General features: G+C 47.9%; 1 protein-coding gene across 5 annotated transcripts in view; it reads left to right on the plus strand.

The window, feature by feature from the left end:
• Nucleotides 1-23980, plus strand: part of POC5 (POC5 centriolar protein) — a 303404-nt gene that overhangs the window by 258702 nt on the left and 20722 nt on the right. For 4 of the 5 annotated variants that reach the window (XM_063963760.1, XM_063963750.1, XM_063963744.1 and 1 more), the window contains 3 exons: nucleotides 76-180; nucleotides 832-1011; nucleotides 15523-15685. In XM_063963760.1, the coding sequence (XP_063819830.1) occupies nucleotides 76-180; nucleotides 832-1011; nucleotides 15523-15685 (448 nt within the window). The remainder of the gene's footprint in view (nucleotides 1-75; nucleotides 181-831; nucleotides 1012-15522; nucleotides 15686-23980) is intronic. The other variant, XM_063963756.1, reaches the window with a different exon arrangement.

A 23980-nucleotide genomic window follows, 5' to 3' on the forward strand; every position in this document is an offset into this window, starting at 1 on the left:
TAGCAAACTTGCACAATGGTTTTTAGTAGATCCTGTGACATAACCATAAAGCCAGAATATGATGTTCTCCCCCAGGTGATTTCTAACCTGACCCATGCACTGGAGAAGCAGAAAGAAAAGATCGAGCTAATGCGAACATTTACCCACTGGCGACTACAGCAAACAGAAGCCAGACAAGAGGTAAAGACCAGGACATGTGATTCATTGTTCCACAGCCAGAGCTGCGTTTGGAGAGTGTATACTTTCATTTAGGAGAAGAGAAAGTGACCTAGTTATTGCTTGATGTGGATGTATAATGGAATGATTAAACCTTAGTGTTGTAGATAGTGTGATGAATATTGGGTTATTACACTATACAGGGAAGATGAATTTCTAGACTGTTATTTACAGGGCAAACGGTTTATTTCTGAAGTGAAATAGGAATATAATGTTAAATTAGTGTATGTATGTATCGTACACGGTGCTGCAGTTTCCCCATCTCTTTGCTGGTTAACGTGTATTTGGTAGGGAAATGGTAAATGTCTTCCAAATGGAAATGGGGGAAAAAAAACTCCAGAAAATCCCCTGTAAAAATGTCCAGACTCTTTCCACCAGGGATGTGCTGTTGGTGCCAGAAAGCTTTTATTGTAGTTTTGCTGCCACTCAAGGCGAACATTTCTCTGTGCATATTATCCCCAGAACAGCCATCCGTTTCCTCTATTATCCATTTGGATGTGTTTCATGTTCTATTGTAATATAAAGTGTCGGAATCTCAGGCAATCTGATTTCTTTAGTTAATGGTCTAACACACAGAATCTGTTTGCTCAGTAACATCTAATGTTTACATTTTAGGAATATGTCTGCAATCTGGCCGATAGACATTACAGAAAGGCATTGATGAAGAATATGTGGAGAATGTGGCACTCGGCTATAGAATTGAACTGGAAGGATAAGGTGGAGCGGGCCTGCCGAGCCAGAGCTGAAGAAGTGTGTATTGAGCTGTCTAATGACTATGAATCTAAGGTTGCCCAGGTACAATATTTCTTCTGTAGTGTAATCATTACTATGTATGGCAGAATACTTATTATCGTACCTAATGTAATCTTGCGTCTTGAAGATAAGGCTTCCATTGGGTGTCTCTATCCAGGATATGATCTACTTGTTTAATCTCTTTCTGCCTTGACATCTTTCTCCCATGTTTCTGGGCAAAGAAGTAATGGCCCTCATTCGTTCCTCACCCCCCTCCACTTCCCCACGTGACCCTATCCCCTCCCGCTACCTCTCTCTCTCTGCCTGCTCCCATCTTGCCCACCTCTTCAATCTCTCCCTATCATCAGGCACTGTCCACTCTGCCTTCAAGCATGCACTCGTCTCCCCTATTCTTAAAAAAACTACCCTTGATCCATACACTCTCTACAACTATCGACCCATCTCTCTCCTTCCTTTTGCCTCCAAACTCCTTGAGCGTATTGTCTATAACCGCCTGACTGCCTTTCTTTCCTCCCACTCACTACTTGACCCATTCCAGTCTGGCTTCCGTCCTCTCCACTCCACTGAAACTGCCCTCACTAAAGTTTGCAATGACCTCCTATCTGCTAAATCCAAGGGTCACTAATCTTTGTTAATTATCCTTGACCTCTCTGCTGCTTTTGACACTGTAGACCACCCTCTCTTCCTGCAAAAATCCTTCATTCACTTGGTCTGCGTGATACTGCCCTCTCCTGCCTGTCCTCCTACCTCTTTGTTCATCCCTTCTCGGTCTTCTCTCATGGCTCCACCTCCCCCTCACTTCCACTAACTGTAAGTGTCCCCCAAGGCTCTCTTCTTGGTTCTCTCCTTTTCTCTTTCTATACATCCTCTTTAGGAGAAATCATTAGCTTTTTTGACTTACAATATCATCTCTATGCTGATGACACTCAAATCTACCTTTCCTCCCCTGACCTCTCACTTGCTCTCCTCACTCGTGTATCCAACTGTCTCTCTGCTATCTCTTCTTGGATGTCCCAGCTCTTTCTTAAACTTAACATGTCTAAGACTGAGCTGATCATCTTCCCACCCTCCCGCACAATCTCACCTCCCACAATTTCATTATCTATTGATGGCACTACTATCTCCTCTAGCCCCCAAGTGTGCTGTCTTGGAGTAATCCTTGACTCCTCCCTCTCCTTCAAACCACATATTCAGCACCTATCACAAACCTGTCATTTTTATCTCAAAAATATTTCCAGGATCAGAACCTATCTCACCCAGGATGCCACCAAGACCCTTAACCACTCACTGGTCACTGGTCATCTCCAGACTGGACTACTGTAATCTCCTCCTGACTGGCATCCCTAACACATACATCTTTCCACTCCAATCTGTCCTCAATGCTGCTGCCCGGATCATCTTCCTCACCACACGCACTACGTCCACCTCTCCTCTTTTACTAGCCCTTCAATGGCTCCCCTTCCCCTCCAGAATCCATTTCAAGCTTCTCACACTCACAAAGCCCTCATCCACTCCTCTCCCAGTTACATCTTTGACCTTATCTCCCTTTACACTCCCGCCCGTCCTCTTCGCTCTGCTAATGCACGCCGCCTCTCGCCTTCTGATTAACTCCTCCCACTCCTACCTCCAAAATTTTGCATGTGCTGCTTTCTTTTTTCTGGAATTCTCTACCTCTCCTGCTCAGACTCTCCACCTCTACAAAACTTCAAATGGGCTCTCAAGACCCACTTCTTCACCAAACCCAGCCGTCTCTCATCCTGAGCCTTCTGTGGCCCACGCTCACTTTCTACCCCATCTGTGGCCCTCCCCTTTAAGAATGTAAGCTCTCACGAGCAGGGTCCTCTTCCTTCATGTGCTTTTACGTCTCTTACTTAACCTATCTTTTCTCATACGTCCTAGAGGATGCTGGGGTCATCATAGAACCATGGGGTATAGACGAGATCCGCAGGAGACATGGGCATGGGCACTGTAAGACTTTGAAAGGGTGTGAACTGGCTCCTCCCTCTATGCCCCTCCTCCAGACTCCAGTTTTAGAATTGTGCCCTGGACGCACTACAGGGAGCTCTACTGTGTTTCTCTGACGTCCTAAGTGGATGCTGGGACTCCGTAAGGACCATGGGGATTAGCGTCTCCGCAGGAGACTGGGCACAACTAAAGAAAGCTTTAGGACTACCTGGTGTGCACTGGCTCCTCCCACTAAGACCCTCCTCCAGACCTCAGTTAGATTCTTGTGCCCGGCTGAGCTGGATGCACACTAGGGGCTCTCCTGAGCTCCTAGAAAGAAAGTATGTTTTAGGTTTTTTATTTTACAGTGAGATCTGCTGGCAACCTACCTAACTGGTGGTAGCTTGGGCTTCTTAGGCTACTGGACACCATTAGCTCCAGAGGGATTGACCGCATGGAACCGGCTATTGATGTTCGGTCCCGGAGCCGCGCCGCCGGCCCCCTTACAGAGCCATAAGCAAGAAGAGTCCGGAAAATCAGCGGCAGAAGACATCAGTCTTCACCAAGGTAGCGCACAGCACTGCAGCTGTGCGCCATTGCTCCTCATACACACTTCACACTCCGGTCACTGAGGGTGCAGGGCGCTGGGGGGGAGCGCCCTGAGCAGCAATAAAAACACCTTGGCTGGCAAATATATCACAATATATAGCCCCAGAGGCTATATATGTGATAAATACCCCTGCCAGAATCCATAAAAAAGCGGGAGAAAAGTCCGCGAAAAAGGGGCGGAGCTATCTCCCTCAGCACACTGGCGCCATTTTCTCTTCACAGTGCAGCTGGAAGACAGCTCCCCAGGCTCTCCCCTGTAGTTTTCAGGCTCAAAGGGTTAAAAAGAGAGGGGGGGCACTAAATTTAGGCGCAATATTGTTTATACAAGCAGCTATTTGGGGGAAAAATCACTCAGTTATAGTGTTAATCCCTGCATTATATAGCGCTCTGGTGTGTGCTGGCATACTCTCTCTCTGTCTCCCCAAAGGACTTTGTGGGGTCCTGTCCTCAGTCAGAGCATTCCCTGTGTGTGTGCTGTGTGTCGGTACGGCTGTGTCGACATGTGGGATGAGGAAGGTTACGTGGAGGTGGAGCAGAGGCCGATAAATGGGATGTCGCCCCCTGTGGGGCCGACACCAGAGTGGATGGATAGGTGTAAAGGTATTAACAGACAATGTCCACTCCTTCCATAGAAGGCTGGATGACGTAAAACAGCTGTGGGACAGCCGGCTTCTCAGCCCGCGCCTGCCCAGGCGTCTCAAAGGCCATCAGGGGCTCAAAAAAGCGCCCATTACCTCAGATGGCAGACACAGATGTCGACACGGAGTCTGACTCCAGTGTCGACGAGGTTGAGACATATACACAATCCACTAGGAACATCCGTTACATGATCTCGGCAATGAAAAATGTGTTACGCATTTCTGACATGAACCCAAGTACCACATAAAAGGGGTTTTATTTTTGGGGAGAAAAAGCAGCCAGTGTTTTGTTCCCCCATCAGATGAATGAATGAAGTGTGTAAAGTAGCGTGGGTTCCCCCGATAAGAAACTGGTAATTTCTAAAAAAGTTACTGATGGCGTACCCTTTCCCGCCAGAGGATAGGTCACGTTGGGAGATATCCCTTAGGGTGGATAAGGCGCTCACACGTTTGTCAAAAAAGGTGGCACTGCCGTCTTAGGATACGGCCACCTTGAAGGAGCCTGCTGATAAAAAGCAGGAGGCTATCCTGAAGTCTGTATATACACACTCAGGTTATATACTGAGACCTGCAATTGCCTCAGCATAAATAGTGCTGCTGCAGCGTGGTCTGATACCCAGTCAGATAATATTAATACTCTAAGACAGGGATAATAGTTTGCTAACATAGAGCATATTCAAGACGTCGTCTTAAGATATAAAGGATGCACAGAGGGATATTTGCCGGCTGGCATCCAGAATTAATGCAATGTCCATTCTGCCAGGAGGGTATTAGAAACCCGGCAGTGGACAGGTGATGCTGCCTATAAAAGGCACATGGAGATTCTGCCTTATAAGGGTGAGGAATTGTTTGGGGATGGTCTCTGGGACCTCGTATCCACAGCAACAGCTGGGAAGAAATTTTTTTACCTCAGGTTTCCTCACAGCCTAAGAAAGCACTGTATTTTCAGGTACAGTCCTTTCGGCTTCAGAAAAGCAAGCGGGTCAAAGGCGCTTCCTTTCTGCACAGAGACAAGGGAAGAAGGAAAAAGCTGCACCAGCAGCCAGTTCCCAGGATCAAAAATCTTCCCCCGCTTCCTCGGAGTCCACCGCATGACGTTGGGGCTCCACAGGTGGAGACAGGTGCGGTAGGGGCGCGTCTCGGGAACTTCAGGGACCAGTGGGCTTTCCCACAGGTGGATCCCTAGGTTCTGCAAATAGTATCACAGGGATAGTTCGAGGCGACTCCCCCTCGCCGTTACCTCACATCAGCCTTGCCTGCTGCCCTCGGAGAAAGGTAGTACTGGCGGCAATTCACAAGCTGTACTTCCAACAGGTGAAATCATGGTACCCCTCCTTCAACAAGGCCGGGGTTACTATTCCAAAAATGTTGTGGTACCGAAACCAGACTGTTTGGTGAGACCCATTCTAAAATTGATAGCCTTGAACACTTATATACGAAGGTTCAAGTTCAAAATGGAATCGCTCAGGGCGATTATTGCAAGCCTGGAGAATTTCATGGTATCACTGGACATCAAGGATGCTTACCTGCATGTCCCTATTTACCCTCTTCACCAGGAGTACCTCAAAATTGTGGTACAGGATTGTCATTACCAATTCCAGACGTTGCCGTTGGTCTGTCCCCGGCACAGAGGTATTTACCAAGGTAATGGCCGAAATAATTATCCCGTACTTGGACGATCTCCTTATAAAGGCGAGGTCCAGGGAGCAGTTGTTCGGCGGAGTAGCACTATCTTGGGAAGTGCTACAACAGCACGGCTGGATTCTGAATATTCCAAAGTCGCAGCTGGTTCCTACGACGCGTCTACTGTTCCTGGGTATGGTTCTGGACACAGAACAGGATAAAAAGGGTTTCTCCCGGAGGAGAAGTCCAAGGAGTTGTCGTCTCTAGACAGAGACCTCCTAATACGTATACAGGTGTCGGTGCATCAATGCACGCGAGCCCTGGGAAGGATGGTAGCTTCTTACGAAGAAATTCCATTCGCCAGGTCCCATGCAAGGATTTTCCAGTGGGATCTGTTGGACAAGTGGTCTGGGTCGCATCTTCAGATGCATCGGAGGATAACCCTGTCTCCAAGGGCCAGGGTGTCGCTGTTGTGGTGGCTGCAGAGTGCTCATCTTCTAGGGGGCCGCAGATTCGGCATACAGGACTGGGTCCTGGTGACCACGGTTGCCAGCCTTCGAGGCTGGGGGGCAGTCACACAGGGAAGAAACTTCCAAGGCTATGGAAAAGTCAGGAGACTTCCCTACACATAAATATTCTGGAACTAAGGGCCATTTACAATGCCCTAAGTCAGGCTAGACCCTGCTTCAACACCGGCCGGTGCTGATCCAGTCAGACAACATCACGGCGGTCGCTCATGTAAACCGACAGGGCGGCACAAGAAGCAGGATGGCGATGGCAGAAGCCACAAGGATTCTCCGATGGGCGGAAAATCATGTGTTCGCACTGTCAGCAGTGTTCATTCCCGGAGTGGACAACTGAGAAGCAGTCTTTCTCAGAAGACACGACCTCCACCCGGGAGAGTGGGGACTTCATCCAGAAGTTTTCCAAATGATTGTACACCGTTGGGAAAGGCCACAGGTGGACATGATGGCGTCCCGTCTCAACAAAAAGCTACAAAGATATTGCGCCAGGTCAGGGGACCCTCAGGCGATAGCTGTGGACGCTCTGGTAACACCGTGGGTGTACCAGTCGGTGTATGTGTTCCCTTCTCTGCCTCTCTTACCCAGGGTAATGAGAATAATAAGAAGGAGAGGAGTAAGAACTATACTCATTGTTCCGGGTTGGCCAAGAATAGCTTGGTAACCAGAACTCCAAGAAATGATCTCAGAGGACCCATGGCCTCTGCCGCTCAGACAGGACCTGCTACAGCAGGGGGCCTGTCTGTTCCAAGACGTACCGCGGCTGCGTGTGACGGCATGGCGGTTGAACGCCGGATCCTGAAGGAAAAGGGCATTCCGGAGGAAGTTATCCCTACGCTATTTAAAGCTAGGAAAGAAGTGAACGCAAACCATTATCACCGCATATGGTGGAAATATGTTGCGTGCTGTGAGGCCAGGAAGGCCCCAAAGGAGAAATTTCAGCTAGGTCGATTTCTGCACTTCCTACAGTCAGAGGTGACTATGGGCCTAAAATTGGGTTCCATGAAGGTCCATATTTCGGCTCTATCGATTTTCTTCCAAAATAGAACTGGCTTCACTGCCTGAAGTTCGGACTTTTGTTAAGGGAGTGCTGCATAGTCAGCCCCCGTTTGTGCCTCAAGTGGCACCGTGGGATCTCAACGTGGTGTTGGATTTCCTGAAGTCGCATTGGGTTGAGCCACTGAAATCCGTGGAGCTACAATACCTCACGTGGCAAGTGGTCATGCTGTGGGCCGTGGCGTCGGCCAGGCGTGTATCAGAATTGAAAGCTTTGTCATACAAAAGCTCTTATGTGTATTTTATATGGATAAGGCGGAATTGAGGACTCGTTCCCAATTCCTTCCTAAGGTGGTATCAGTTTTTCATGTGAACCAACCTATTGTGGTGCCTGCGGCTACTTGGGACTTGGAGGATTCCAAGTTACTGGACGTAGTCAGGGCCCTGAAAAGTATATGTTTCCAGGACGGCTGGAGTCAGGAAAACTGACTCGCTATTTATCCTGTATGCACCCAACAAGCTGGGTGCTCCTGCTTCTAAGCAGACTATTGCTCGCTGGATCTGTAGCACGATTCAACTTGCACATGCTGCGGCTGGACTGCCGCACCCTAAATCTGTAAAAGCCCATTCCACGAGGAAAGTGGGCTCTTCTTGGGCGGCTGCCCGAGGGGTCTCGGCTTTACAACTTTGCCGAGCTGTTACTTGGTCGGGTTCAAACATTTTTGCAACAGTCTACAAGTTTGATACCCTGGCTGAGGAGGACCTAGAGTTTGCTCATTCGGTGCTGCAGAGTCATCCGCACTCTCCCGCCCGTTTGGGAGCTTTGGTATAATCCCCATGGTCCTTACGGAGTCCCAGCATACACTTAGGACGTCAGAGAAAATAAGATTTTACTCACCGGTAAATCTATTTCTCGTAGTCCGTAGTGGATGCTGGGCGCCCATCCCAAGTGCGGATTGTCTGCAATACTTGTTTATAGTTATTGCCTAACTAAAGGGTTATTGTTGAGCCATCTGTTGAGAGTCTCCGTTATATTTCATACTGTTAACTGGGTATAGTATCACGAGTTATACGGTGTGATTGGTGTGGCTGGTATGAGTCTTACCCGGGATTCAAAATCCTTCCTATTTGAGTCAGCTCTTCCGGGCACAGTATCCTAACTGAGGTCTGGAGGAGGGTCTTAGTGGGAGGAGCCAGTGCACACCAGGTAGTCCTAAAGCTTTCTTTAGTTGTGCCCAGTCTCTTGCGGATCCGCTAATCCCCATGGTCCTTACGGAGTCCCAGCATCCACTACGGACTACGAGAAATAGATTTACCGGTGAGTAAAATCTTATTTTCTCTGAAAAATACTTTTGTTAGGTTTTTTTTTATGTACAGGGAGGCTGCTGGCAACAGTCTCCCTGCTTCGTGGGACTTAGGGGAGACGAGTAGGACCCACTTCCAGTGAGTTCAAGGGCTCTGCTTCTGGCTACAGGACACCATTAGCTCCTGAGGGTGCTGATCGCTGGGTACGCCTAGATGCTCACTCCCGCAGCCTGCCGTCACCCCCTTACGGAGCCAGAAGTCAGAAGACAGGTGAGTAGCTGAAGAAAAGAAGACTTCAGTGACTGCATTCTCTGAGGTACCACACAGCGCGTGGACGCTGCGCACTAATCTCCCACATATACACAGCACTACAGGGTGTAGGGCGCGGGGGGGGGGGGGCGCGGGCGCCCTGGGCAGCTAGTATATCCTCAGTGGACACTGGCAAAAGAGGGACATTAGTGCCGAGGCACTGTCCAAAACTCCCGCCAGTATAATCATAGAAGAAGCGGGACGTAAGTGCGCCATTGAGGGGGCGGAGCTTCATCCTTACAGCTCACTCGGCGCCATTTTCTCTCCATCAGGCTGCAGAGACGCTGGTCCTTCCTTCACACTGACAAGTATCAGGGTGCAAAATGGGGGGGGGGAGGGCACTGGCTAATTTGGTGCAATATACCTTATATTAAAAGCGCTACAGGTCTGAGGCATTTATTGGGCGCTTCAGAACCGCTGATTGGGCGCTGGAGTGTGAGCTGGCAAATTTCCTCTGTGTCTCTCTAACAGGCTTTACTGTGGGTCTGTCCCCTATAGGCCCGGTGTGTCTGTGGGTCTTTGGTGCACGTGTGTTGACATATCTGAGGCTGAAGGCTCTTCCCAGGAGGAGGCTCTATTAGGGACATAAACAGCTGCGGGGGTGACCCTGTCGGCACCGCCGTCGCCAGATTGGATAAATGTGTTGAACGCCTTGAATGCTAATGTGGCTCTTATTAGTAAGAGTCTAGATAAGTCTGAGTCTTAGACCCAGGCATGGAAGAAATCTGTAAAAGATATGTTATTGCAAAGTCAGGTCCCCTCAGGGTCACAGAAACGTACGCTGGCCCAGTTGGCAGACACTGATACCGACACAGACTCTGATTCCAGTGTCGACTATAGCGATTCCAGATTAGATCCAAAACTGGTAAAGAGCATTCAGTATATGATTGTGGTGGTTAAAGAGGTGCTACATATCACTGAGGACCCGGCTGTCCCTGATAAATGGGTCTGTATGTATAAGGAAAGGAAACCTGAGGTAACGTTTCCCCCCTCTCATGAACTGAACACGTTTTTTGAAAAACTCTGGGAAGCTCCTGACAAAAAGTTTCAGATTCTCAAAATAATTAAGGTAGCTTATCCATTTCCCTCGGCAGATAGGGAAAAGTGGGAGTCACCCCCCACCGTGGACAAGGCCCTGTCACGTTTGTCTAAAAAGGTGGCTCTCCAGTCACCTGACACGGCAGCCCTTAAGGATCCTGCGGATCGTAAACAAGAAACTACGTTAAAGTCCATTTATGCGACAACAGGTACGCTACTCAGACCTGTCATTGCGTCTGCGTTGGTAAGTAGTGCTATCGAAAAGTGGGCAGACAACTTGTTTTCTGAAATAGATACCCTAGATAGGGATAGCGTCCTCTTGACGCTGGGTTATATCAAGGACGCTGCAGCATACCTTAAGGAAGCTGTGAGAGATATTGGTCTTTTGGGTTCAAAGGCCAATGCCATGGCAGTCTCAGCTAGACGAGCGTTGTGGATTCACCAATGGAATGCTGATGATGATTCCAAGAAAAGTATGGAATCTCTGCCATATAAAGGTAAGGCCTTATTTGGTGATGGCCTTGATGACTTGGTATCTACAGCTACCGCGGGTAAGTCTTCTTTTTTGCCTTATGTTCCCCCACAGCAAAAGAAAACGCATCACTATCAGATGCAGTCCTTTCGGCCCAATAAATACAGAAAAGACCGAGGTTCTTCCTTCCTTGCTACTAGAGGAAGGGGAAGAGGTAAACGATCACCAGCCTTGTCAGGCTCCCAGGAGCAGAAGTCCTCCCAGGCTTCTGCCACTTCCTCCGCATGACGTTGGGGCTCCTATGCGGGAGTCCGCACCGGTGGGGGCGTGTCTCAAACGCTTCAGTCTGTTTTGGTTTCGTTCGGACCTAGACCCATGGGTTTTACAAATAGTATCCCAAGGGTACAAGCTGGTGTTTCAAGACGTTCCCCCTCGCCATTTTTTCAAATCGGCCTTACCAGCTTCTCTTCCGGACAGGGAGGTAGTTTGCAACGCAATACAAAAGTTGTGTCAAAATCAAGTTATCATCAAGGTTCCCCAGTCACAACAGGGAGAAGGCTTTTATTCGAGCCTGTTTGTGGTCCCGAAGCCAGACGGCTCGGTCAGACCAATCCTGAACCTGAAATCCCTAAATTTCTACCTAAAGAAATTCAAATTCAAGATGGAGTCTCTCCGCGCAGCGATCTCCAGTCTGGAGGAAGGGGATTTTAAAGGATGCCTACTTACATGTTCCCATTTATCCTCCGCATCAGGCTTACCTGAGATTTGCAATTCAGGATTGTCATTACCAATTTCAAACGTTGTCGTTTGGTCTGTCCACGGCTCTGAGGATTTTCACCAAAGTGATGGCGGAGATGATGGTACTCCTTCGCAAGCAAAGTGTCATGATTATCCCATACTTGGATGATCTCTTGATAAAGGCGAGATCCAGGGACCAGTTGGTGGAAAAAGTTGCACTCTCCCTGACAGTCCTTCAGCAACATGGTTGGCTCCTAAACTTGCCAAAATCACAGTTGATTCCGACAACGCGGTTGTCGTTTTTGGGAATGATATTGGACACAGAACTACAGAGAGTCTTTCTTCCATTGGAAAAGGCTCTGGAACTTCAAAGTCTGGTCAAACAAATTCTGAAACCAGCAAGAGTGTCAATCCATCAATGCATTTGGTTGCTGGGGAAGATGGTTGCGGCCTACAAGGCCATTCAGTTTGGCAGGTTCCATGCCAGAGTGTTCTAGTGGGACCTGTTGGACAAGTGGTCCGGGTCCCACCTACACATGCACCGGAGGATAATCCTGTCTTCCAAGATCAGGGTATCACTCCTGTGGTGGCTGCACACCTCTCACCTAGAGGGGCGCAGGTTTGGGATTCAGGACTGGATCCTAGTGACCACGTATGCAAGCCTCCGAGGCTGGGGGGCAGTCACAATGGGAGAAAACTTCCAAGGAAGATGGTCAAGTCAGGAAACTTGTCTCCACATAAATGTTCTGGAGTTAAGGGCCATTTACAACGGCCTTCTGCAAGCGGAACATCTTCTTCGAGATCTGCCTGTACTGATCCAGTCGGACAATGTAACAGCAGTAGCGTACATAAACCGTCAGGGTGGAACAAAAAGCAGAGCGGCGATGGCAGAAGCCACAAGTATTTTCCGCTGGGCGGAAAAGCATACAAGCGCTCTGTCAGCGATCTTCATTCCAGGAGTGGACAACTGGGAAGCAGACTTCCTCAGCAGACACGATCTCCATCCAGGAGAGTGGGGCCTCCACCAAGAAGTCTTCGCAAAGGTGAAAAGTCGTTGGAGAGTTCTTCAAGTAGACATGATGGCATCTCTGCTCAACAAGAAGCTTCAGAGATATTGTTCCAGGTCAAGGGACTCTCAAGCAATTGCAGTGGATGCACTGGTGACACCGTGGGTGTTTTTAGTCGGTGTATGTATTCCCTCCACTTCCTCTCATTCCAAAAGTTCTAAAGATCATAAGAAGAACAAAGATCCGGGCGATCCTCATTGTCCCAGACTGGCCAAGGAGGGCTTGGTATCCAGATCTTCAGGAATTACTCATAGGAGATCCCTGGCCTCTTCCTCTGCGCGAGGACCTGTTACAACAGGGGCCGTGCGTGTATCAGGACTTACCGCGGCTACGTTTGAAGGCATGGCGGTTGAGCGCAGAATCCTAGCCCGTAAGGGTATTCCCAGTGAAGTCATTCCCACACTTATTCAGGCCAGAAAAGGGGTAACATCTAAACATTACCACCGTATTTGGAGAAAATATGTTTCTTGGTGTGAATCCAAGGGGGCTCCTACGGAGGAGTTTCGGCTAGGACGTTTTCTCCATTTTCTACAACCAGGTGTGGATGCGGGCCTAAATTTGGGCTCAATTAAGGTACAGATTTCGGCCTTATCGATTTTCTTTCAGAAACAATTGGCCTCCCTTCCAGAAGTTCAGACTTTCGTGAAAGGTGTGTTGCATATCCAACCTCCATTTGTGCCTCCAGTGGCACCATGGGATCTTAATGTGGAGTTGCAGTTCCTTCAATCACATTGGTTTGAACCTTTACGGAAGGTGGAGTTGAAATTCCTCACTTGGAAAGTGGTCATCCTGTTGGCCTTGGCTTCTGCAAGGCGGGTGTCTGAATTAGCGCCCTTGTCTCACAAGAGCCCTTATTTGATCTTCCATTTAGATAGAGCTGAATTGAGGACACGTCCACAATTTCTGCCGAAGGTGGTTTCCTCTTTCCACATGAACCAGCCTATTGTGGTGCCTTTGGCTACTGACGTTTTCGCTGTGTCAAAATTTCTGGATGTGGTCAGAGCTTTGAAGATTTATGTCGCCAGAACGGCTCAGATTAGGAAAACAGAAGCTCTGTTTGTCCTGTATGCTCCCAACAAGGTTGGGTGCCCTGCTTCCAAGCAGACCATTGTACTCTGGATCTTTAACACGATTCAGCAGGCTCATTCCACGGCTGGATTGCCGTTACCGGAATCGGTAAAACCCCATTCTACTAGAAAGGTGGGTTCATCCTGGGCGGCTTCCCGGGGGGTCTCGGCATTGCAACTTTGCCGAGCAGCTACTTGGTCGGGGTCAAACACTTTTGCAAAGTTCTACAAGTTTGATACCTTGGCCGATGAAGACCTTAAGTTTGGTCAATCGGTGCTGCAGAGTCATCTGCACTCTCCCGCCCGTTCTAGAGCTTTGGTATAACCCCATGGTTCTATGATGACCCCAGCATCCTCTAGGACGTATGAGAAAATAGGATTTTAATACCTACCGGTAAATCCTTTTCTCTTAGTCCGTAGAGGATGCTGGGCGCCTGTCCCAGTGCGTACTGTATCTGCAGTTATTAGTTGTGGTTACACACATGTTGTGTTACGTTTATAGTCAGCCTGTTGCTGAAATTGTTCATGCCGTTGGCTTGTGTGCTGTTGAATGCCACGTTGTGCGGCATGCTTGAGGTGTGAGCTGGTATAAATCTCACCTTAGTTTAACAATAAATCCTTTCCTCGAAATGTCCGTCTCCCTGGGCACAGTTACTATAACTGGAGTCTGGAGGAGGGGCATAGAGGGAGGAGCCAGTTCACACCCTTTCAAAGTCTTAAAGTGCATATGTCTCCTGCGGATCCCGTCTATACCCCATGGTTCTATGATGACCCCAGCATCCTCTACGGACTAAGAGAAAAGGATTTACCGGTAGGTATTAAAATCCTATTTTCAATACTCCCTTTGATGGCACCAAATCCTTCAATTTTCTGCCACCCTGAAACTTATTTCAGTGCTGTTTACTGCCACAGCTATGTTTATATACCCTGTACTTGTCCTATATTGTATTGAACTGTAAGTCACTTCATGTTTTGTTTATTTGTTAACTCTGTAATTGGGCGCTGCGGATCCCATGTGGCGCCATATAAATAAATGATAAAAATAATCATGGCCTCTTGTTGTTCCATAACACGGACTCTCAACCTATGCATTGCATGTTGTAACACACTGCTGATGAAGAAAAGCATGGACCACCAAGGTGCTTCTAGTTACAATCTCAAGGGATTAGTGTATTGTGTTTCAGTGCTTCCCATACTGTGTGTCACAAACCCTTAAGGGCCCTACACATTAGGCGACCCGCCGTCGAGCTGCCTGACGGGCTATCCGGCGGCGGTGGGGTGGTGACTGGGGGAGTGAAGTGTCTTTACTCCCCCGTCACCCGGCTCCATATGCGTGCATGCCAATATGGACGAGATTGTCCATATTGGCCTGCGTGCACAAGCGACCCGGCACCAACGATGAATGAGCGCAGGGCCGTGCATCGTTCATCGTTGGTGCCTACACACTGACCGATATGAACGAGCTCTCGTTCATTAATGAATGAGAACGTTCATATTGATCAGTGAAATCGCTAAGTGTGTAGGGCCCATTAGAGTGTCACGAGTTGTACCTAGTATGTTACACGCCATGTCAGTGAAGTGACATAAAAATAGGATGGTTCCCACAGCACGCTCCATCCATTCAGCAGAGTAAGGGGATAAAAGTGTATTTTCCTATCCTCCCCCCAACTCCAGGACGCACTCTGGCCATTTCACTGGGAGTGTGTGGTTTGAGTATAGTAAGATGGGCAGTGTGGGTGGTGTAATGGTTACCATTACTGCTTCGCAGCTCTGAGGTAAACTGCATGGAGTTTATATATTCTCCCCATGCTTGCGTGGGTCTCCTCTGGGTTCTCCAGTTTCCCCCAACAGTCCAAAAATATACTGGAAGGTTGATTTGCTCCCAACAATAGTTAACCCTAGTGTGTGGGGTGTACATGTGCTTAGGGCAGACTAGAGGGGCCAAGTGGTTCTTATCTGCCATAAAAATTCTATGAAGATTCCTTTATTTTTACATGGATAAAATGTTAATGTCATGTATGTGGCTGTCACTCTTCAGTGTGGTACGGTGTAGTAAAAAGTTTGATAACAATTATTCTAGCTATAGTAACAGTACGCATGCTTCCGTTAGTTACTGTACATTGATTATTAGGGTATAACGGTTTTGTTTTGGCTTTTATTTCCAGTAATGTTACAAAATGCTGCTTTATTGTTACATGCACTCTGACTTTTTCATGTCTTTTGTAGCTGAATGGAGCCCTGGAAGATGCCAGAGCAGAAGTGCAAAGGCTTCATGCGGAAAGGGGACAGTTCGAGGGCTCCATGAAGAAAGCGTTCATGCGTGGTGTCTGTGCATTAAATATGGAGGCAATGTCTATGTTCCAAGGGAGAGAAAGCCGGATGGATCAAGGTTGGTAACGTAAATGAACACTGTATATATAAATGGGCTTAGTACAGAAGAATGTTCAGAATATGCCAGACATCAGAGCACACAGAGTTGTGTCCTGAAGGCACCCTGTGTGTCACGGTATTAGCCGCTCATGAGTAATATTGTATCACTTTAGCAGTACGTAACGCTTCTATTGTAGGAAGAGATGCAGTGTGATCAAAGCGGTCTGTTTAAGAAGCTACATTACAAATGGTCTGAAGACAATGGGGGGACTTCAAATGGTTGAAAAGTCAGTTGGGTGTCTGTTTATTCCTGTGTATTAGATCGGAAAAAACAGACCCCATACTGACTTTTCAAACATTTGAATTCCCCCCAATGTGTGAATTTGTGCTTTACCAGTTTCCTGCTTCTTCGCCTGTTCTAGGTCATATATTCAGATCTGAATGTGACCGTGTCTTCCAATGATTGTGCCCCCTCCCTCCCATCGAGGTCATGCAATTGGGCCATAGACCCAAGCTGTTCGTCAAGATAGACAACAGACTTACTAGAGAGAAAGCGTTCTGGTAAAAAGTTTATTACATTACATTAGATAAATACAAAGGAATGGGAGAAGAAATGTATGGTTAGAGTCCCTTTAACTGCTGGGACCGTTCCTGCCTGACCTACACAGCCACATGTATATCTCCTTCTCAGATGGAGTACGCTGGACTGCTTTATTACGTATATGATGCCATGGAATATTCTGCCGCTATAGAAGTAACTGTTAATAAATAAATAATACCTACTGTATACATTAAAGTGTAAAGTTCTGTACTTATTAAGGATTCCCTATTCCATAGTGTTCAGTATTATGGGAAGTGCTGACAATTCTGTCTGTTTTCCCATGTAACTACTATTATTGTTACTACTATTATGTAGTGAATACAGTATCACACAGCTCTGTACGTGATATTGTTCAGGCATGATTTCCCTTCCCAATCAAGCTTAAAATAACAAGGCTGCATGTATCCTGTAGGCCAACCCTACAGCACGTCTGTGTCATTGTTCTGTGCTGAGCTACTCTCCCTGCTGATGTCTTCAGTTACATATTCACATTCTGCTAGTAACATAGTAACATAGTATCTGAGGTTGAAAAAAGACAATTGTCCATCGAGTTCAACCTATTTGTGGTGTCCTCTGCATGATGATTTGACTAAATAGTAACTATAATGCATGACTATGCACCATACCCCTGGATATCCTTATCCAATAGGAATTTATCTAACCCATTCTTAAAGGTGTTGACAGATTCCGCCATTACAACTCCCTCGGGCAGGGAATTCCAAACACGTATTGTCCTTACCGTGAAAAAGCCTTTACGCCGTATTGTGCGGAATCTCCTCTCCTCTAACCTGAGCGAGTGTCCACGAGTCCTCTGTGTTGATCTAACCAAAAACAGGTCCCGCGCAAGCTCTGTGTATTGTCCCCTTATATATTTGTAGATGTTGATCATATCCCCTCTTAGTCTCCGCTTTTCCAATGTAAACATGCCTAGTCTTTCAAGCCTTTCCTTGTATTCCATCGTCTCCATGCCCTTAATTAGTTTGGTCGCCCTCCTTTGTACCTTTTCAAGCTCCAGGATATCCTTTTTGTAGTACGGTGCCCAGAACTGTACACAGTATTCAAGGTGTGGCCTCACTAGTGATTTATATAATGGGAGTATAATACTCTCGTCCCTAGCATCAATACCCCGTTTTATGCATGCTAATATCAGTAGGAAATAATAATCATATAGGGGGTAATTCAGTGTTGATCGCAGCAGCAAATTTGTTAGCAACTGGGAAAAACCATGTGCACTGTGGGGGGGGGTAGATATAACTTGCAGAGAGAGTTAGATTTGGGTGGGGTGTATTCAAACTGAAATCTAAATTGCAGTGTGAAAATAAAGCAGCCAGTATTTACCCTGCACAGAAACAAAATAACCCACCCAGATCTAACTCTCTCTGCAAATGTTATATCTGCCCCACCTGCAGTGCACATGGTTTTGCCCAACTGCTAACAAATTTGCTGCTACGATCAACTCTGAATTACCCCCATAGTCCGAGCACTGTTGGCACATGTACGTATCAGATATTGCAATTAGTCTGTAAACAATTGCTTTGCTAGCTCCCCCTGTATACAGTATTTCTCTGACGTCCTAGTGGATGCTGGGGACTCCGTAAGGACCATGGGGATAGACGGGCTCCGCAGGAGACTGGGCACTCTATAAGAAAGATTTGGTACTATCTGGTGTGCACTGGCTCCTCCCTTTATGCCCCTCCTCCAGACCTCAGTTAGATTTCTGTGCCCGGCCGAGCTGGATGCACACTAGGGGCTCTCCTGAGCTCCTAGAAAGAAAGTATATTTTAGGTTTTTTATTTTACAGTGAGACCTGCTGGCAACAGGCTCACTGCAACGAGGGACTAAGGGGAGAAGAAGCGAACCTACCTGCTTGCAGCTAGCTTGGGCTTCTTAGGCTACTGGACACCATTAGCTCCAGAGGGATCGACCGCAGGACCCGTCCTTGGTGTTCGTTCCCGGAGCCGCGCCGCCGTCCCCCTTACAGAGCCAGAAGCAAGAAGATGGTCCGGGAAATCGGCGGCAGAAGACTTCAGTCTTCACCAAGGTAGCGCACAGCACTGCAGCTGTGCGCCATTGCTCCTCATACACACTTCACACTCCGGTCACTGAGGGTGCAGGGCGCTGGGGGGGGCGCCCTGAGCAGCAATAAAAACACCTTGGCTGGCAAAATAACCACAATATATAGCCCCAGAGGCTATATATGTGGTAATTACCCCTGCCAGAATACAGAAAAAAGCGGGAGAAAAGTCCGCCGAAAAAGGGGCGGAGCCATCTCCCTCAGCACACTGGCGCCATTTCTCCCTCACAGTTCCGCTGGAAGGAAGCTCCCTGACTCTCCCCTGCAGTCTACACTACAGAAAGGGTAAAAAAGAGAGGGGGGGCACTAAATTTAGGCGCAGTATAACTTATAGCAGCTATAGGGGACATAATTCAGTTAGTCCCTGCATTATATAGCGCTCTGGTGTGTGCTGGCATACTCTCTCTCTGTCTCCCCAAAGGGCTTTTGTGGGGTCCTGTCTCCTTTAAGAGCATTCCCTGTGTGTGTGCGGTGTGTCGGTACGGCTGTGTCGACATGTTTGATGAGGAGGCTTATGTGGAGGCGGAGCAGATGCCTATAAATGTTATGTCACCCCCTGCGGGGCAGACACCTGAGTGGATGGACTTATGGAAGGAATTACGTGCAAGTGTCGACTCCTTACATAAAAAATTTGACGACATGCCAAATGCGGGACAGCCGGCTTCTCAGCTCGTGACTGCCCAGACAATTCAAAGGCCATCAGGGGCTCTGAAACGCCCACTACCTCAGATGGCAGACACAGATGTCGACACGGATACTGATACCAGTGTCGACGACGATGAGTCAAATTTAATGTCCACTAGGGCCATTCGTTGCATGATTGAGGCAATGAAAGAGGTGTTACACATTTCTGATATAAACCCAGGTACCTCAAAAAAGGGTATTATGTTTGGGGAGAAAAAACTACCAATAGTTTTTCCCCCATCTGAAGAATTAAATGAAGTGTGTGAAGAAGCGTGGGCTTTCCCCGATAAAAAATTGGTGATTTAAAAAAAATTACTAATGGCGTTCCCTTTCTCGCCAGAGGATAGGTCACGTTGGGAAACTCCCCCTAGGGTGGATAAAGCGCTCACACGTTTGTCTAAAAAGGTGGCACTACCGTCTCCGGATACGGCCGCCCTAAAGGAACCTGCTGATAGAAAGCAGGAGGCTATCCTAAAGTCTATATATACACACACTGGTGTTATACTGAGACCAGCTATTGCTTCAGCGTGGATGTGCAGTGCTGCTGCTGCTTGGTCAGATTCCCTGTCGGAAAATATTGACACCCTAGACAGGGACACTATATTGCTAACCGTAGAGCATATAAAAGACTCAGTCTTGTACATGAGAGATGCACAGAGGGAGATCTGCCGGCTGGCATCTAGAATAAGTGCATTGTCCATTTCTGCTAGGAGAGGCTTATGGACTCGGCAGTGGACAGGGGATGCAGATTCTAAAAGGCACATGGAAGTTTTGCCTTATAAGGGTGAGGAGTTATTCGGGGATGGTCTCTCAGACCTTGTTTCCACAGCAACAGCTGGGAAGTCAGCATTTTTGCCCCATGTCCCCTCACAGCCTAAGAAAGCTCCGTATTATCAGGTACAGTCCTTTCGACCCCAGAAAAACAGGCGGGGAAAAGGCGGGTCCTTTCTGGCTAGAGGCAGAGGAAGGGGAAAAAAGCTGCAACACGCAGCAGGTTCCCAGGAACAAAAGTCCTCCCCCGCTTCTTCCAAATCCGCCGCATGACGGTGGGGCTCCACAGGCGGAGCCAGGTACGGTGAGGGGCCGCCTCAAAAATTTCAGCGATCAGTGGCTTCGCTCACGGGTGGATCCCTGGATCCTTCAAGTAGTATCTCAGGGGTACAAGCTGGAATTCGAGGCGCCTCCCCCCGCCGTTTCCTCAAATCGGCCTTACCGACAACTCCCTCGGGCAGGGAGGCTGTACTAGAGGCAATTCACAAGCTGTATTCCCAGCAGGTGATAGTCAAGGTACCCCTACTTCAACAAGGACGGGGTTACTATTCCACACTGTTTGTGGTACCGAAACCGGACGGTTCGGTGAGACCCATTTTAAATTTGAAATCCTTGAACACATACATAAAAAGATTCAAGTTCAAGATGGAATCGCTCAGGGCGGTTATTGCAAGCCTGGACGAGGGGGATTACATGGTATCCCTGGACATCAAGGATGCTTACCTGCATGTCCCAATTTACCTTCCTCACCAGGAGTACCTCAGATTTGTGGTACAGGATTGCCATTACCAATTCCAGACACTACCGTTTTGACTGTCCACGGCACCGAGGGTGTTTAATGGCAGAAATGATGATACTCCTTCGAAAAAAGGGAGTTTTAATTATCCCGTACTTGGACGATCTCCTAATAAAGGCGAGGTCCAGGGAGCAGTTACTGGTCGGAGTAGCACTATCTCGGGAAGTGCTACAACAGCATGGCTGGATTCTAAACATTCCAAAGTCACAACTGGTTCCTTCCACACGCTTACTGTTCCTGGGGATGATTCTGGACACAGAACAGAAAAAAGTGTTTCTCCCGCAGGAGAAAGCCAAGGAGCTGTCATCTCTAGTCAGAGACCTCCTAAAACCAAAACGGGTATCGGTGCATCACTGCACACGAGTCCTGGGAAAAATGGTGGCTTCATACGAAGCAATTCCATTCGGCAGGTTCCATGCAAGGACCTTCCAGTGGGACCTCTTGGACAAGTGGTCGGGATCGCATCTTCAGATGCATCAACTGATAACCCTGTCTCCAAGGACCAGGGTGTCTCTACTGTGGTGGCTGCAGAGTGCTCATCTTCTAGAGGGCCGCAGATTCGGCATACAGGACTGGGTCCTGGTGACCACGGATGCCAGCCTTCGAGGCTGGGGCGCAGTCACACAGGGAAGAAATTTCCAGGGACTTTGGTCAAGTCAGGAGTCGTCCCTACACATAAATATTCTGGAACTGAGGGCCATTTACAATGCCCTAAGTCAGGCAAGGCCCCTGCTTCAAAACCAGCCGGTTCTGATCCAATCAGACAACATCACGGCAGTCGCCCATGTAAACCGACAGGGCGGCACAAGAAGCAGGATGGCGATGGCAGAAGCCACAGGGATTCTCCGATGGGCGGAAAATCACGTACTAGCACTGTCAGCAGTGTTCATTCCGGGAGTGGACAACTGGGAAGCAGACTTCCTCAGCAGACACGACCTACACCCGGGAGAGTGGGGACTTCATCCAGAAGTCTTCCTACTGTTGGTAAACTGTTGGGAAAGGCCACAGGTGGACATGATGGCGTCCCGCCTCAACAAAAAGCTAAAGAGATATTGCGCCAGGTCAAGGGACCCTCAGGCGATAGCTGTGGACGCTCTAGTGACACCGTGGGTGTACCAGTCGGTTTATGTGTTCCCTCCTCTGCCTCTCATACCAAAGGTACTGAGTATAATAAGAAGGCGAGGAGTAAGAACGATACTCGTGGTTCCGGATTGGCCAAGAAGAGCTTGGTACCCAGAACTTCAAGAAATGTTATCAGAGGACCCATGGCCTCTACCGCTCAGACAGGATCTGCTACAGCAGGGGCCCTGTCTGTTCCAAGACTTACCGCGGCTGCGTTTGACGGCATGGCGGTTGAATTCCGGATCCTAAAGGAAAAGGGCATTCCGGAGGAAGTCATTCCTACGCTGATAAAAGCCAGGAAAGAAGTAACCGCAAACCATTATCACCGCATTTGGCGAAAGTATGTTGCGTGGTGTGAGGCCAGGAAGGCCCCTACAGAGGAATTTCAGCTGGGTCGTTTTCTGCACTTCCTACAGTCGGGAGTGACTATGGGCCTAAAATTGGGTTCCATTAAGGTCCAGATTTCGGCTCTGTCGATTTTCTTCCAGAAAGAACTGGCATCACTGCCTGAAGTTCAGACTTTTGTAAAGGGAGTGCTTTATATTCAGCCCCCTTTTGTGCCTCCTGTGGCACCTTGGGATCTCAATGTGGTGTTGAGTTTCCTAAAATCACATTGGTTTGAACCACTTAAAACTGTGGATCTGAAATATCTCACGTGGAAAGTGGTCATGTTATTGGCCTTGGCTTCGGCCAGGCGTGTGTCAGAATTGGCGGCTTTGTCATGTAAAAGCCCTTATCTGATTTTCCATATGGATAGGGCAGAATTGAGGACTCGTCCCCAGTTTCTCCCTAAGGTGGTATCAGCTTTTCACTTGAACCAACCTATTGTGGTGCCTGCGGCTACTAGGGACTTGGAGGATTCCAAGTTACTGGACGTAGTCAGGGCCTTGAAAATTTATGTTTCCAGGACGGCTGGAGTCAGGAAAACTGACTCGCTTTTTATCCTGTATGCACCCAACAAAATAGGTGCTCCTGCTTCTAAGCAGACTATTGCTCGCTGGATTTGTAGCACAATTCAGCTAGCGCATTCTGCGGCTGGATTGCCGCATCCTAAATCAGTGAAAGCCCATTCCACGAGGAAGGTGGGCTCATCTTGGGCGGCTGCCCGAGGGGTCTCGGCTTTACAACTTTGCCGAGCTGCTACTTGGTCAGGGGCAAACACGTTTGCAAAATTCTACAAATTTGATACCCTGGCTGAGGAGGACCTTGAGTTTTCTCATTCGGTGCTGCAGAGTCATCCGCACTCTCCCGCCCGTTTGGGAGCTTTGGTATAATCCCCATGGTCCTTACGGAGTCCCCAGCATCCACTAGGACGTCAGAGAAAATAAGAATTTACTCACCGGTAATTCTATTTCTCGTAGTCCGTAGTGGATGCTGGGCGCCCATCCCAAGTGCGGATTGTCTGCAATACTTGTATATAGTTATTGCCTAACTAAAGGGTTATTGTTGAGCCATCTGTTGAGAGGCTCAGTTATATTTCATACTGTTAACTGGGTATAATATCACGAGTTATACGGTGTGATTGGTGTGGCTGGTATGAGTCTTACCCGGGATTCAAAATCGTTCCTTATTGTGTCAGCTCTTCCGGGCACAGTATCCTAACTGAGGTCTGGAGGAGGGGCATAGAGGGAGGAGCCAGTGCACACCAGATAGTACCAAATCTTTCTTATAGAGTGCCCAGTCTCCTGTGGAGCCCGTCTATCCCCATGGTCCTTACGGAGTCCCCAGCATCCACTACGGACTACGAGAAATAGAATTACCGGTGAGTAAATTCTTATTTTATCTTTTATACTGGGAGTACTGAGTATGATAAATTGGAGCGTATTTTTTAGGAATGATCATAAAAAAAAGCTTGATATTGTGCTGTACCACATAGGGCTCATTCACGCACATGTATTGCTATCTACCATGTGGACAGCAGATATCACATAAGCCTTGCAGCATAGAGCATAATACAGTTTATGTGATGATTTTCTCCAGTTAGAATGTAAAGCAAGAAACTACATGAGCCTACAGCAAACGCATCAGTTTTTAGCAGTCTTATATTGGCAGACTAAATGGAAGGTGGCATTTGCCTTGTTGTTGGATTACAGTACACATGCTGTTTTCACTAATAATTTGGTTAAAAAATTTCCTTATATAGGTGACTGTAAACATGTGATACCAAACCGACCACAAGATGGCACTGTTACATAGAAAACGTATTTAATTTCTGCTGCAGCTACTTTGGAGGAAGATTCCTTTACATTATAGTAATGCAAAAAAG

This window comes from Pseudophryne corroboree, chromosome 1 (assembly GCF_028390025.1).
Source record: "Pseudophryne corroboree isolate aPseCor3 chromosome 1, aPseCor3.hap2, whole genome shotgun sequence".
Taxonomy (NCBI): domain Eukaryota; kingdom Metazoa; phylum Chordata; class Amphibia; order Anura; family Myobatrachidae; genus Pseudophryne; species Pseudophryne corroboree.